The sequence below is a fragment of the Antedon mediterranea genome, chromosome 9, assembly GCF_964355755.1.
Source record: "Antedon mediterranea chromosome 9, ecAntMedi1.1, whole genome shotgun sequence".
Lineage (NCBI taxonomy): Eukaryota > Metazoa > Echinodermata > Crinoidea > Comatulida > Antedonidae > Antedon > Antedon mediterranea.
In genome coordinates this window covers 6,798,858-6,815,013 of record NC_092678.1, presented here as the reverse complement: position 1 = coordinate 6,815,013, position 16,156 = coordinate 6,798,858, and the positions used below count along the sequence as shown (strand labels likewise).

General features: G+C 34.1%; 2 protein-coding genes across 2 annotated transcripts; one reads left to right on the top strand and one right to left on the bottom strand.

The window, feature by feature from the left end:
* Positions 1–286: 286 nt before the first annotated feature.
* LOC140058102 (DNA-(apurinic or apyrimidinic site) endonuclease 2-like) lies at positions 287–5,780 on the top strand. The gene is made up of 6 exons (XM_072103658.1): positions 287–423; positions 1,481–1,564; positions 1,692–1,875; positions 2,305–2,451; positions 2,996–3,065; positions 4,438–5,780. Exons 1-6 carry the CDS (start codon positions 309–311, stop codon positions 5,470–5,472), a joined length of 1,635 nt encoding a protein of 544 aa, XP_071959759.1. The 5' UTR covers positions 287–308; the 3' UTR covers positions 5,473–5,780.
* A 962-nt stretch (positions 5,781–6,742) lies between these two features.
* On the bottom strand, positions 6,743–14,914 carry LOC140058517 (inactive selenide, water dikinase-like protein). The gene is made up of 7 exons (XM_072104160.1): positions 14,569–14,914; positions 14,061–14,164; positions 13,435–13,584; positions 12,830–12,942; positions 10,467–10,657; positions 8,540–8,752; positions 6,743–7,952 (listed from the first exon to the last, which is right to left on the bottom strand). Exons 1-7 carry the CDS (start codon positions 14,753–14,755, stop codon positions 7,780–7,782), a joined length of 1,131 nt encoding a protein of 376 aa, XP_071960261.1. The 5' UTR covers positions 14,756–14,914; the 3' UTR covers positions 6,743–7,779.
* Positions 14,915–16,156: the final 1,242 nt, after the last annotated feature.

The following is a 16,156-nucleotide window of genomic DNA, read 5'->3' as shown; positions in this document are numbered from 1 at the left end:
CAACGCCAGTACAGTATTTCTTGGGTGTTTTCTTTTTCCAGATTGTCAATTAATATTATAGTTATTATAATAATATACTTAGGATTTTCATGTAGGTAAAACATAAGTAAAATATCTTATAATAATAATAATATAAATAGATTTTTAAAGTACTGTACAAGAAACATACGCTTTCAAAGTTTACGTCATGTTCGTGTTTAGGTGACGCGTTTTACCATAGTGTTGACGCGACTGACCGCCTGGAAAATCCTAGTGGAAAAAACATTGAAAAAAAAGTCCCTGGGAATTCAAAAGTTTCACCTAAAAACATGCGAATTTTAACATGGAATGTCAACGGTATTCGTGCAATGAAAATACCTCTGAAACAACTATTCGATTCGCTTAATGCTGACATTATCTGTCTGCAGGAGACAAAAATAACAAGTAAGTTTGTCCTATAATTTAGCTACGCCTGGTAGAATGGCAGGATCATGGTGTGTAACGTGTTCGTCGCCACTGGAAAGTGGCCGTGTTCACGCATCGCCCAACTAGGCCTAACTGGTATAATAGGGCTAGGCTATGCCTAGATCTAAGAACTCTCATCTCTCTAGGTTTCACGTGTTTGTATTGATTTCTTTTAAGCATACTGTACTAAATTTATTAATATAGCCTAGTAATGAGCCTAGTAGTAGGCCTAAGAATAATAATAGATAGGCCTACTACTAACTAGGCTAGGCCTACTCTACTACTACTACTACTACTATCTATCTGATCTTGCCGTATCTAGGCCTAGGCCTAATTAGCCTAGGGCTAGGCCTACTACTAGCTATGCTAGTAGACTAGAATAAAATTACTCAATCATGGCAAGCCTGGGAAGGCCTACTGCTAGGATAATTTCATTTATGCTGTGGGTGGTCAGCGGAACAGTAGTAGTAATTGCATTCGCTATTTAGAAGATCGGGCCCCCTTCCCATGAACCTCAAAATATCCCCTAATGGTAAGACTAGTAAAGATGATGGTGTCGTGACTATTACAAAGTAAAAGACATAAGAACAAAAATTGTCCGAGATTATAATCGAACCTACAAAATCACTCTCCAACCAACTAATTCAGTCAAATGTGTGATCAATTTTTAATTAATCAATCCATTCATTCATCAGTGGAAAATTACTTCCATTTATTGTCATTTGCATATAAAATGTACATAGAAAATATTTTTGCTCTTATATATACAAAAACAGATAAATCAAAAACTAACAAAAACAATTACAAAGTGTCGCATCACTCTCAAGTGTCTCATACAATATACTGACATTGACAAGTGTCCGAATGACAGCTGGATAAAAGAAATTTCGAAACATATTTGTATGAGAGATGATGGACTGGTAACATCTACTGCTGCTACGAACACCTCAATACATTATGCATGTGATGAGTAGAATCATTTGCATTCCACTGACCAATATTTTAATTATTGATAACTTTTTTTTCTTTTCATTAGGAGATCTTCTTGATGAACCAATTGCCAATGTTGAAGGTTACAAGAGTTTCTTCAGTTTCTCAAAAAAGAGGAGTGGCTACTCAGGTACTGTACATAACTTAAATGTCTAACATTGTTTGAACTTCTGGGTGAAACTCAAATTCAATCTGATGAGAACCACAAATATATATTTCTTTGGCCTTAGTTGCTGATTTAACATTGTTTTTAACAGGTGTTGCCATTTATTGCAAGGATGGTTTCATACCGGTCTCTGCTGAGGAAGGGCTGTCAGGTGCTCTTACGTCATCCCTAGGTCAGGGGAGCATTGGATGTTATAGTAACACAAATGGATTCTCTGACGAAGATCTTGTTTCATTGGATTCTGAGGGGAGATCAGTCATGACCCTACATAAAATGTAAGTATACTGTACCATTTTCATTAGTATTGTTATTACAGTAGCTTGGTTCCCAATATGTGCATTGACCAATCAAAAGTGATAGATTATTCTAACTGTTGCTTGTGATTGGTCAATTCGCTTGCACTGCAGCTTACATCCTTGCATCCTATTCAAGGAACACCCCTATTAAAGGGACATAAGAGGAAATATATGTTTTAGTACTTCAACTATAGTAACCCCTATAAAGAGGAACCTCTATTAAGGGGATAATTTCTTAGGTCCTGAAAGTGTCCCCTTAGTAGGGGTACACTGATGATGTTGATAAAATATCCCCTTTCAAGACTATACATTTCTGTTGTAAATAAATGTACCTGCTGTGCCTTCCTCTTTTTGGAAATCCTTGCACTTTTTATATTCTTAAATACAGTATTCTATTTAACTTGATAGATGCATAGATGGACATTTGAAAGAAGTAGTGGTCATCTGTGTCTATTGTCCTAGAGCGGCTGCAGATAATGATGTAAGACAGGCCTATAAACTGAAATTCTACCAACTATTGCAGAACAGGGCTGAAGCACTGGTCAAAGCTGGACGGTACGTGTATATACAGTGCATGTTGTGTCCATTTATACTAGGAAGATGATGTAACAATAAGTAATTAAACATACAATCGTACATAAAACAAAAGAAATTAGTTTTTAATTCTAGAACTCGAGGATAACCATTAATTATGCTGTCTTTTAACCAATCAAATGATGATCAATACATATAAATAAGAACAATCAAATCGAGGGACTATAGGCTCTGTCTACACTATCAAACTTTATGTGACAAAACAATGTGATGTGCCCATATATGGACATGATGATGCCATATCACTACCATATTTAAGCATACACCACCATATTTGGGCACAATACAGTTTAGGCAACATAAAACTGGTTACGTTATCCTAATAGTTCTAGGATGAAAACTTTTCTATTTTATTTTGAGCATGCTTTCTATATAAGCGCTACACTGCAGGTTAGCAATAGTTCTTAGCAATTCTATGTTCACACAGTGTGCAACAAATGATTGCATTTGCATATTAAATGCATGTGTCTCTCAAACATGCTAAATTTATTCTTTTTTTTTACAGGCATGTTGTAATTGTTGGCGATATCAACTCTTGCCATCGCCCCATTGATCATTGTGACCCACAAGATGAGGTATGCTACCATTTTTTTTTCTTAAGCTCTGTCATACACTATTAAACTAGTTGGACAAATTAAGTATGATGTGCCCATATGGTGGTAGTCAATATACCCAAATATGGTAGTGATATAAATACCTGTATTACTATATTTGGGTAATACCCAAATATAGTAATAGTATTGATATACCCAAATATGATAGTAATATGATATCATGATTTTTTCACATAAAATTTGATAGTGTAGACAGAGCTTTAGTGAATTTCATTCTCAATCACAAGTCAATCAATATCAATTAATATCTTTTAAAAAATGATAAAATATCCTATGACTTAATTTAAGCCTACACGCTCGCGCTTAGAAAAAAAAACGCCAGAAACATTATACAAAACTTGGGTGATTTAGTACAGGGAAAAAGCTTAAAGCATCCTTCTTTCTCCTCCTTTTTCCTTGAACAAGAAGGACCCTAATTTCCTTTATTAAGGTGACCAAATGAGGACACCTCCAATCAAAATGTATATAGTATGGTTGAGTAAACACAATATTCAAATTGTGTAAACAAACAATGTATAATGTTCTTGATAAAATAAAAAAGTAATAATAATAATAATTTATTGAACATACGCTTTTATATCTATCTTTATAAATAAAGGTGCGTTCACTTAAACTACTAACAAAAGTACAATTTTTAATTTACTATTACAAAAACACACAAAATAAAACAGTCATTTTGTTTCTTTAATTGTGGATAGTCTTGAGTGTGTGTATAATCTATTTAGGAAGGATTTGTCCCCCTCACTTTTCATCTGTGACTTGTGCTGTCAAAATTCCTGTTGTACTGTTTTGGGATTTTTTTTTTTTGCTTCTCAAAAATACCTTGTGCCTCCATAAACTCCATAAATTCAAAAACGTAGATTCAAACAGTAGAATGGTCAGCTAGTGTCACAACACCAATTTACCATGTTGAAACACCGGTTCTCGTCAGATCACCAAAGTTAAGCAACGTTGGGCCTGGTTAGAGCTTGGATGGGAGACCATCTGGGAATATCGGGTGCTGTATTTGGAGCTGGGGTCTCGTTAGGCATTTGAAATCAGCATTCATTGCTGACTCTTATGGCAGCCCCTGCATCTAGTATCTGCCTCAGACATAATTGCCTTGCAAGGTGGGCACTGGACGAGAGAAGCCCTTGATCAATGTTTGGACCAATCAAGGTGCTTTAAACAGTCTGGGCTTTGTTTGTATCAAACCTGTTAGTGACGGTAATTATCTCTGTTGGTTTCAATTTAATAAAATAAAAATAAATAAGAGTTGCCTAGAAATAGTGGTAGTGGTTTTATATTGCGTTTGAACTTTACTAATTCTGATACTAATACCTGTAATTTACAGGAATACTTTATGTGCCATCCCGGGAGAAAGTGGCTGGACCGTTTCCTAGTTGATCTACATGAAACTGCAACAGATGAAACGAAGCAGGCAATTGGTGGAGATAGTGATAATGATGAAAATGACTCAATAACCGAGCAATCAGAAAAGCTGTTTGTTGATACCTTCCGTTACTTACACCCAACAAGGACGCATGCATTTACATGTTGGAGAACTTTAACAAGTGCTAGGGAGACAAATTATGGAACAAGAATTGATTTTATATTTGCTGATGTCGAGCTTCTGAAAACACAGGTCTCCAGTTGTGACATCATGCCAGAGGTTGAAGGTTCTGATCATTGTCCAGTTACAGCGGAACTCAAATGCACATGTGTTCCGTCTGAGAAACTGCCACCTCTTTGTGCAAAACTTATGCCGGAGTTTAGCGGAAAACAACAAAAGTTATCAAGTTTTTTTACAAAACTATCGCCAAGCAAAAAACCAACAATTCCGCCAATTTTTAAATCAGACAATAAATCAGTCAATAAATCAGTCAGTGGTCTTAAGAGGACAGGAACACCAAATGGTAATAAAAATAAGAAATTTAAATCTAATAACACCAAAGGGAATTTGTTGAATTTTTTTAGTAAGCCAAGTACAGTCAATCGATTAAGTCCTGATAAAGAACTGATGACAGGAAAAGATGATCTAGATAAAGAGCGGGAAAATGATTCCTTAGAAGGATCACAGCTCTCCAAATGTTCAGAAACAGCAGGGAAAGAAGACTGCTCACAGTCGTCGAGTCAAAGTAGTAGTACATCAGTTGAAGAATCAGACAGTGTGAAAGAAAAACCTAAGTTAACTTCTTCGTGGAAAACGTTATTTTCAGGGCCACTGCCACCTCCAAAGTGCAAAGGACACAGTGAGGATTGCGTGATGAGAACAGTAAGAAAGGCTGGGCCTAACTATGGTAAACAGTTCTATGTTTGTGCCAGACCAGAAGGCCATAAATCTAATCCAGAGGCTAGGTGTAACTTCTTTCTCTGGAAGAAAAAATAGCTGTAAATAACTCAACCAATGCACAAGGAGTAACAACAATAAAGACCTAGCTGTTGCACTAGTATAAATCTTCGGAAGGCCATTGCAAATCAAATGATTTACATTTACAGTACTTTCCAGAAGGCAGGAAGTTGGAAGGCATATCAATGATGTTGATGATTTACCAGAATAAAATTTATTTCTAACATAATCGGATCTTTTTCTACTTTTCTAGAAAGAATTTGTATTGAATAAATGACATTAATTTATGTTGGCAGGTTTAGAGATACATTTTAAAATTTATAAAAATTTCAGTTGTTTATAAACAATTTTAGCCGTTATTTCGATCAATTAAATCATGGCAGGATGTTGATATTTTGCTTGTATATAGACAGTTTATTTATAATGTTTTAATAAAGAAACTGATGTATAGATATTTTATGTTTATTAAAAATCTTTTCTACTATTAATATATAATTTTTTGCTGTTTTAATATTCAGTAAAACTGCCGTGGGTCTGTAATTTTTAAAAGATAAAAAAAAATATACATTACAAACTTGGAACTCATGTAGCTGTGTAAATGATCTGGTAATGAATAGTGACAATCAAACTAATTGGATCTAACAAGAATTGTTGCTATCAAGTTAAAGGTAAAACGTGTGGTTTGTCTCCTAGTGAAAACAAATTTGAAAGTAAATTGGCATTAGTACCGTTTTAATCAACTGTCCTGCTTTTACATACGACCTATACCACGTTATGTTGCCCTAAATCATGGGCGATATACAATGCCCTAATTGAATACTGTATAACAGACTATACGACCTATACCACGTTGAAACACCAGTTCTTGTCAGATCACCAAAGTTAAGCAACGTTTGGCCTGGTTAGAGCTTGGATAGGAGACCATCTGGGAATACCGGGTGCTGTATATGGAGCTGGGGTACCGTTAGGCATTTGAAATCAGCACTGCTGACTCTAGTATCTGCCTCAGACATATTGGCTTATGCCTCTCCTCTGGTGAAGGTGGGCACTGGACGAGAGAAGCCCTTGGTCAATGTTGGGACCAACTAAAGGTGCTTTAAACAGTCCTGGCTTAATAGTCATCATTCAGATGAATGCAAGACTAGTTGACATTGTCATTTACGACAGAAGTCGGCCATATATATATCATTTGCTTTTTCTCATTTGTCTTTCGTGGTCAGTGGTCAGTGGTCAGAATTTGATGAGCATCACCCGGATTTATTCAATTTGTATTGCAGACAAAATAAAAAATTGAGAAACGATATCTTTACAAAATGTATTCATATAGTACTTCTTTTCATATAACCAACATAATATTTAATTTTTTTTTAATTATTAAAAACCATTTGTTATTTATTTATACTTCCTGAACATGGAAATGGTTACCAAGAAATATTCCACCATCCATTCCATCAGTTCATATTTGACTTCCTGACGGAATATCATCCGTAATATATTCAAAAGTACAGACAAATCCATGTTAATTTAGGATTTTCCCAAATTATGTAAACTGCTCAATTTTTACAAGATAAGGGAAACTAAAAACAGAAAGTATTAATATTGTATAACAATTAATACTGATTCATAAATTAATATTTAATATATTTTGGTAAACAGTTAAACATAAATGATCAGTATTCATAAATTATTTTTTCCAAAAAAATGAAAACATTTTTTTTGTGTACGTTTTATCAGTAGCCACCTTTGTTTGTCGTGACAAGCCACGTAACAACTCAACTGTTGAGTCAAAAAGTCATTGAAACATGAGAATGACTATTAGACTCAATAGCTTCGTAGGAGCATGGATCGTCATGAAAACAAAAGTTGTTGCACAATTTTTTCATACAATGATTTAATAAACATAATTAATTTGAATCCCTTACATTTATATCGCATGATCAAAATGGCAACATTTTATATTAATTACTAATATTAATAATGATTATGAATTTTAAAATGTTCAAAAATATTTTACTGCACTTACTGCTATAACTAAATTTTTGATACAGTGTGGGTGATTACCACACAAAAAAAGGTTTTATTGCAGTAATTATCATACAGTCCCTTACAAATTAACAGCACATAATGGTCAAAATATTATCGTACATTATAAGGTACAGAACTCGCATTAGGGGGGACACCTTTGGACCACACAAAGTGACCCTTTAATGAAAGTGTACCCTAAATAGGGGTTTCCAATGGAGAGGTTCTACTGTATTTCTGCAAAAAATAATATTTGATTTGTATTTTATAAGAAAATAAGTATGAGTTTCTCATAGATTTGCACTTAATCTTAACATACAGTATTTAGTGTATTTTAGTTTTTACTTCAATTATTTGTGGACCGTCGGTGATCACTGCTCCGGGTTCAGTTGTGCTTTCTACACTCCCTATGATCCAGGCTGAGTTGCCACTTAATTGCTCAAATTCCCTTAAAAACCCATCAGCATCTGCTGCTGGCATAGCTATCAAAAGGCCACCTATTTGAAAAATAATTAATATATGTTAGTAAAATAAGTTGGCTGAATTGTTAAAGATGTATTGTCCCCCTGAAAAAATAATTCTTAACATTTTTGTTGAATATGCCATTTTAATGTAACATAATAGTTATCCACTTTGACCAAAAATTGGACCGAAAAAAAATGTATTTATCTGAAAAAACTGTAATTTAAAGCAAAAAATGGCCAAATTGGCTGCCAGCCAGTGGGTTTTTGGTTGAATTTAACCATTTATTTAATCAATTTGTAGGTGAAAACATTTTTTTTTTCTATGGAAGTGATTAACTTTTTTAAAACCACAAAATAACATATTCAAAGTCTGATTTAATTGTGACCTTTTTTTTTTCATGTTTTTGGGGGACAATGCATCTTTAAGGTAGGGGCGCAGCATCTCCTTGGACCTAATTCTGGTTTTACACATCTGGCTTGTATGCACTGTCGTTTGTGGTACAGTAGGTGCTGCACTGTGGAAAGGAGATAATATTTCCATTCGTTGAAAGACGGACTGGTCTATTCTACTCAGTTCGTTGAATAGTATATACAAACTTCCAGGTTAATTCCATCCTCACCTGAGGTTTCGGCTGAGTAACCTTGTAGGAGTTGAAACTTAATGCCACACGCTTTGGCCGTATCGGTCATTTTCGCAATGATTGGTAGCCTATCAATCACAAATTTTAATTTCTGTGACTGATGTGTTGCTAGGTTGTTTGCATGTCCAAGAATCCCAAAGCCGGTCACGTCTGTCGCAGCGTGTGAGTTGAACTTCTTCATGAGGCTCGCAGCTGGAAAAATATGCATTTTAATAAAATTTGCGACAAAATGTTTAGAAATATTAGATGGGGAATGCGTTTTTTTGTTGTTGAAAGAACATATTACATAGGACAGGACAAAAGTGGGCAAATAAAAGTATCGGAAAAGACCTTGAATCTCTTTTGAAAGAGACCGATCACTCTGAATCAAAACACTAAATGCTGCAGACAATCATTTAACCAGGGAAGAGTTACTCAGTAATTTAACTCCTCCCTGATTTAACAGTAAGTTTGGAAGAACACTTTAGAATCACTGGTTACGATTCTTTATATATCGTATTTTTCAACCAATGACATTTTATGTTGTTTAAATGACAATAAATATTATCGTATCGTATGTTACTCTACTTGATGAGTTTGGCAGTACAATCATCAAAATCACCATAGGTTGTAGACTCTCCTTATGCACAGCTGTGAATGAATACATTTTTCTGGAGGTCAATGTAGGCCCCTACAATTTTTCTGTAGCTGTTGTGGACTTAAAAGAACCCAGAGCATCTTTTTAAATGTGTAGTTCTGGATTCATGCAGCCCATGTCTTTGTGAAGTGCCATTTGGAGGGCAGCAGGACAGCAAGAGAGCGTTAAGCTCTGTTCACACTATCAAACTAGTTTGACAAAAAAGTATGATATGGCTAGAGTAGTAGTGATATGACATCACCATGTCCATATATGGGCACATCACATTTTTTTACTCGGGGTACCCGAGTCTAGGACTTACTCATTTTCTCCTTCTCCTCCATCTGGACACTATTGAGTAAAAAGTGCGATTTTCAAAGTACTACTCCTCCCTTATTCGTTGTAGTATTGAGCTGGGATTTCGCATGAATATACTAAAGGCACATGTCCTCAAAGCTATAGAGCCGGATTTTTCATTTTCAAACCAGATGCAGCCATAAGACGTCTCGAAGATGGTACCATATAGCCGTATTTGGTAGGTTATTGATGTGTATGTGACGTCACATCCCGTCTTATGACGTCATTACAGCTTCATTTGCTGTACACCGAGTATCGCACATTCGTGCTTATTTGTTAATTAATTTGTTTAATTAAAAAGCCACAATGTGTGACACACACCACAGGGTTATGTAGTTATATGCGGCTTCTTGGCGTAGTGGTTATCACGTTTGCTTAACACGCAGAAGGTACCTGGTTCGAGCCCGGGCGAAACCTTTTTTTAAAACTTTATGGTGAAAAGTACTGTATACGCAATATGATAATTATACACAGTATATCTTATTTTTATTATTTTTTAAAATACTTATTTTGCGTAATCGGTAATTATCACTTTTACACATGTTTATTTTGCTTTGTGCTTATTACCATATTTATTTGTAATTTAAATGGATTAAAAAACTTTCTGTAACCCACATTTTTAGTGTAAGTAGGTTTCGTAGTGTAGTGGTTGTCAAGTCTGCTTAACACGCAGAAGGAACCGGTTCGAGCCCTGGCGAAACCTATTTTTCTTTAACTTTATGGTGAAATAACTGTATACTGTGTCTGTATACAGCTTCTTTCGCTGTACCCCGAGTATTGCACATTCGTGCTTGTTTCACATAAAGTTTGATATTGTGGACAGAGCTTTAGAAACGTGTTGCTTTCATCCAAATCTGAGCTTAATTTAGCAAGTAGGCTAGCCTCCTAGATCTACCTCATTTATTCTAATGAACTTGTTTCCAAGAACCTTACCATTCTTGTTAAGAGATGCCATGTTAAACATGGCTTCCTGGTAAGCGCATTCTACCTCCTCCTCTGTGACGACATCTTTGATCTTTTGCCATCTGTCTGGTTCCTCAAGCCACTGGTGGGCATTCACTGCTATCTGTGTGCCAAGAGGTTTGGTCAGGATCAGAACATCTCCAGCTTGTGCCTTGTCTGGCCTGATGAAGAAGAATTTTATGATAAAAGAAATTTAATATATTGATTGAAGAAATTAACAGTTCATTATATAATGATATTTGGAAAAATTACTTACAATATTTTAATTGGTCAGATGTTAGATTCGAGCCCACCAAAGCAGTGGGTAGAGATAATTATATGTCTTAGTACTAAAGCCAACACCTATTCAGTGGAATGAGTGGAAATATGCCTTAGCACTGCCAACCCAGGGTGCACGATTATTAACGTTCCAAAGGTGTTCCCTTAATAGGGATTCTACTGTATTTAATTAATATAATTTTTAAATGATTTTTTTATACTATTAATGGTGTTTTAAGATAAAAAAAATAAGGAAAACTGTCAGTTTCTTTTATACCCTTGTTTGGGTCTTTGAGGTGTTCCCTTCATAGTGGTTCTATATAATTAATCCATAATTAGAATAAATGTCTATTAAAATCAATGTAATATTCAATTCATTAATTTTTTATATATTATATAAGGAATACCGATGATATTTGGCTGTCATGTATGTGGTATTAAATGCAAGGAATTTTTTTTTAAACAAATGTCATAAAATAACATGACTTCATAAACAAAGGTCATAAATAACATGAATAAAACTGTATTACAAAATTAATCTTATTCTTCTATGACTACATTTCACTATGTCTTAAAATGCTAAGTTAACACATAAACATTTAGAATAAATGATACAAAAACAGTACATCCAGTTTAATTAAAAACTATCTACCTTATGAATAGTCATAAGGTGCATCCTCATTTGCATACACATATTTCACACAATTGGCTGTGATTTTTGCTCAGTTGTTGTTGTAGTGAATAAGTAGGGACACCACCATTTTACCAGTGAACTGAAGCCAGCCTTTCTTTGCCTTTTAAATTGGATTTATAAACTAGAAACTAACTATGTTTTACACTGAAAACAATGTGTTATTACCATGGAATATTAAGCTTTGGATTTAACAGTCAAAAAGTGTGTATTTATTTGTTTTTATCTACATTTTGAAATGGATTACTGTACTGTATTTATTACCATTGGATATTATGTTTTGGAGTCAGCAGTCAAATAAGTCATTTTTCTTTGCCTTTTAAAATTGGATTTGGATGTTATTATGGAATTAATATACTTTGGAGTTAACAATCAAAGAATATGAAGGTAAATTATTATTATTTTTATATATTTTTTTATCTCATCTTATATATATTTAAGAAACAATGCTGTATGTACAGTATATGTTTACTGTAGTAGTGACTTTGTCTTCAAAGTCATAGCCATAGTATTTTTTGTATCTCAAATACGAATGGTTACAAATTGTTTATAAAGTAGGGGTATATTAATGGATTTAAGTTATAAACCGCAGAGACAAAATTTCAGCCTGGTTCGAACACAGGGCAGCGCTTATCGTTACACTCCAATTTGTTTACAACTCTTCTTGATATCTTAGCAAACGTTTCGATTCGATAAACACTAAAATTAGTGTCAATATGGTTCATCGTTTAACACTCATTATACGTTTGTAAGTAAGAGTGACTGTAAAGATAAACAATTTGTCAGGACGGTATCGTACATTGAATATTGTAACTCCATGGATATGAACAGAGCCCTCTATCTATCTATTTGTTTGTTTAATTGGTTTTATCTGGGCTTGGTTAAATTTCCAAATGTTTCTGTATGAAATTTTACATAAATTTTATTTCATTCAGCGCTTTTCTTGCTCTTTTTTAATAATAAGGCAATTATATCATTGATTGGAAAATGGTTGTAAAAATGTCATGGAACTATCGGTTGTTGTAAAATTGGGTATTGCTCTTTTTTATATAATTTTTTGTGTTGATTGTTGAGAACTTAGCATTGGGCATTTTGTGCTATATTAGTTGAACTTCATTATTTTCATTGTGTGTGAATTCTTAGAGAGTAACCATTGCCTTCCTTCCCTGGGCAATGTATAAATAATTAAGATACAAAAATTTAGTTTAGTATCATTTTATTTTATACACTTTTCCTATCTTATCGGATTCCCTGTCGGCCGACCTTTCACCTACAGTAATTTGAAATAGATCAGCACCCTCTATAGATTGCCTGTAATAAAATATCAACAAGATAATGCAATGGAAAATACAATGTTTTGTTTATTAAATAAATGTTGACATACATAACAAACTCCTCCTTGTGGCAAACTGCCGTAGCAACTCCTCCCACAAGAAACCAGGGGTTAATGACAGTTTGACCTCCAGTCACCTGACTTCCTGCCTCATCTGCTGCATCCTATAATAAAGGCAAACATACAGTTGAACCATTTGTGTGTGGACACCTCTCATATTAGATACTCAAAAACTTGTTTTAGGGTGCATGTTTTGACCCCACAATTTTCATTTTTTGGGGAGGGGTGAGGTTGTATGATAATTCATCTCCCAAAATTGGCCACCCTAGAAAGTCTTAACAAATGCAAAGTTAAAATCTTTAAAACATATCGTAAATAGAATGACGGCCTCTTCATTTAGAACGCTACAAAATATCAGTCGTAGTTTTACCCTCGAAGTGATAGATATATTATTAAAAATTTAAAATATTTGTATAGTCATTACATTAAATATTAAATGATAAACTACTATATGATTCAATATTTTGAGATTGATTGTTTTGGATACATTTTTATTATTATTAGTTCAAGCCTAGGCCATATTTATATAGCACCCTCTATTATTGTCTATTTTTTCATAAAGTTTCCTGATATACTGTTTCACATGTGATGCTTACCTTAAAACCCTTGATTACTAATGGCACGACAACGTCGCGTTGTTTCTCGCTGAATTTCTTCGGTATGCCTAAAAGCATGAGCAGATTGTCGCATTTTGTCGTACCCATGGCATACAGGTCACTCAAAACATTAGCTGCTGCAATTCTACCCTATTTTAAGGAGGGAAAAGTACATAAATTAGAGGTATACAGTAGTTGCCATACATGCTTCAGAGAGAAAAAGAAAATAAGTCACCATTAATAGACCTACTGTGTTATATATTTGCCTCATAAATTTGGTGTTTAAATAATTATTGATTGTATCATGAGAAAGTTTCCCCTGAATAAGGTGTTCTAAAGCAAGCCTTCCACCCAGCCTAATTTGTTTTCACTCACAATAACTTTTTGACACTCGCCCCTAAACTTCTCTAGCTGTACATGCCTGGATAATGCATCTATATAATGATACTAGGCTTAGAAATGAATAATAGAATGTGTTAACCTCTGTCTACCCTATCAAACTGATATGACATGATGTCATATCAACCATATTTGGGCATACAGTACCACTACCATATTTGGGCACATCACTTTTTTTTTTCAAACTAGATTGATAGTGTACAGTAGACAGAGTTTTAAGCACGAACCTGCATGAAAGGGTCATCAACTAGTGGGTAAAAGAAATCAGTAGTTTGAATTAAATTTAAACCTGGTATAGATAATGGTATAAGAGCCGAGTCCATTCCAATACCTACAAGATTAAAATAGAGTTATGGATAAATAAAAAATGTTTATGTAATTGTATAGAATATGCCAATCAATTAACTCTGTTGCTGAACAATTGTTTGCTAAATCTGACCTCATTTCCTCTTGCATAACCTATCCTTATTTAATGTAGGCCTAGTTGTACAATTTGTGCAAGACCAGTTCTACTTATGCGTCAAGCAATAGTAAGTCCCACAAACCTACTCTAGACGTTGTAGGAGATATAAGCTTGCCAATAAACATGTTGCTGTTTTTTTACTTGGTTGGTAGCATTATTTGCCATACATACATTATTAATAATTATATTGTAAATCACATATTTTAGTTTACATTCTAGTGTTTTATTATGCTAGGCTTATGCAATAGGTATGCCATTATTATCATACTTACCAATTTTCCCAGCTGTTGGTGGTTTCTTTAGCCCTCCCTCCCCTTCGTTGTCTAGGCCCTCCAGGAGGCTGAGCAGTACCTCCTGAGGGACCTTGCAACCTCATCCTTTCAGCTGAGTGAATCGAGTTAGCCTGAAATCTTCATCAAGACCACAGGCCTTCGGATCGAATGGTGTTCTCGACGCCATAAAATACTGTATATTTTAATTTTTATTTAAAACTAATTTAAAATAACAACTACTGCATTTAACCATGCACTGTTACGATAATAGTGTAATTTAAACTGACAAAAACAAGACAATTTCTAGGCCTAAAGCAAACAGAACACAATTTGATCCCCGGGAAAATCCTCTATTGTTACGCCTCACTTCACACACGTCACAGTCGAGTAACCACCACTAGTCACGTGGTTAAAAATAGAAACGCCCCTCTCTTAACTTTCTCAACCAATCAAATAATAGTTTCATTTTATGAAAGGCAATTGTTGCCAAAATGTTCAATCTGACTTGCATAGACAAATACTATGATGTATTTGAGTTTAGGTATCATTTTATACCATACTGTACATACAATCTAATGATTTCATACACCATTTATCAAAGGTTTATCCATGTTTACAGAATGTAGAATTCCTCCTTTTTTATAATTTTAAATAAAAATGATACAATTGCTTAAGATAGTGTTATAGTCTCAATGTTAGTATTATTAGACATGTATGTATGGGTTTATTCTGCGATGAGAGAAATTAATTGTACAATAATTTCACTTTTCCCTGGTAAACAGTAATAATTTTTATAGTATGATCTGTGTCTTTAACTTTGATGAAGGAATGTTTTCTGAAAACTTACAGTATTTCTGGCTGTTTTACTTTATAGTTTTGATTCAGCTTCCTGCTTATTTTTTATTTTGTACTCTCTATTGAGATCCAGCCACCGATACACATAGTATTTTCATTTTGTCAGTGCTTATTTTATTTTGTACTCTCTATTGAGATCCAGCCACCGATACACATAGTATTTTCATTTTGTCAGTGCTTATTTTATTTTGTACTCTCTATTGAGATCCAGCCACCGATACACATAGTATTTTCATTTTGTCAGTGCTTATTTTATTTTGTACTCTCTATTGAGATCCAGCCACCGATACACATAGTATTTTCATTTTGTCAGTGCTTATTTTATTTTGTACTCTCTATTGAGATCCAGCCACCAATACACATAGTATTTTCATTTTGTCAGTGCTTATTTTATTTTGTACTCTCTATTGAGATCCAGCCACCGATACACATAGTATTGTCATTTTGTCTATATAAATTTTAGTTCTATAATAAAGTACTTTACGGTAAAGTATATAGAAAATGTGGCACATGCAAGGGAAAGCGGACATAAGTCGCATTTGTAGATTTATAGAGACAGCCAAAAACAATAAAAGGTTAAAAAATTTAATTTTTTTTATTTTTACAGAAATTGATAGCTGAAACAGTACTTATTTACATTACCTTGGTGTTTTTTTTGTTTTTAGACAAATAAATGAATACATTTTAACATTTTATGTGGTATGTTTGTTAAAAGATGGTGTAAATTATGTAT

Coding starts and splice junctions, on each gene's coding strand:
- LOC140058102 (XM_072103658.1), top strand. CDS start 309: ATGCGAATTTTAACATGGAATGTCAACGGTATTCGTGCAATGAAAATA. Junction 424..1,480: donor GCAGGAGACAAAAATAACAA/GTAAGTTTGTCC, acceptor TCTTTTCATTAG/GAGATCTTCTTGATGAACCA. Junction 1,565..1,691: donor AAAGAGGAGTGGCTACTCAG/GTACTGTACATA, acceptor TGTTTTTAACAG/GTGTTGCCATTTATTGCAAG.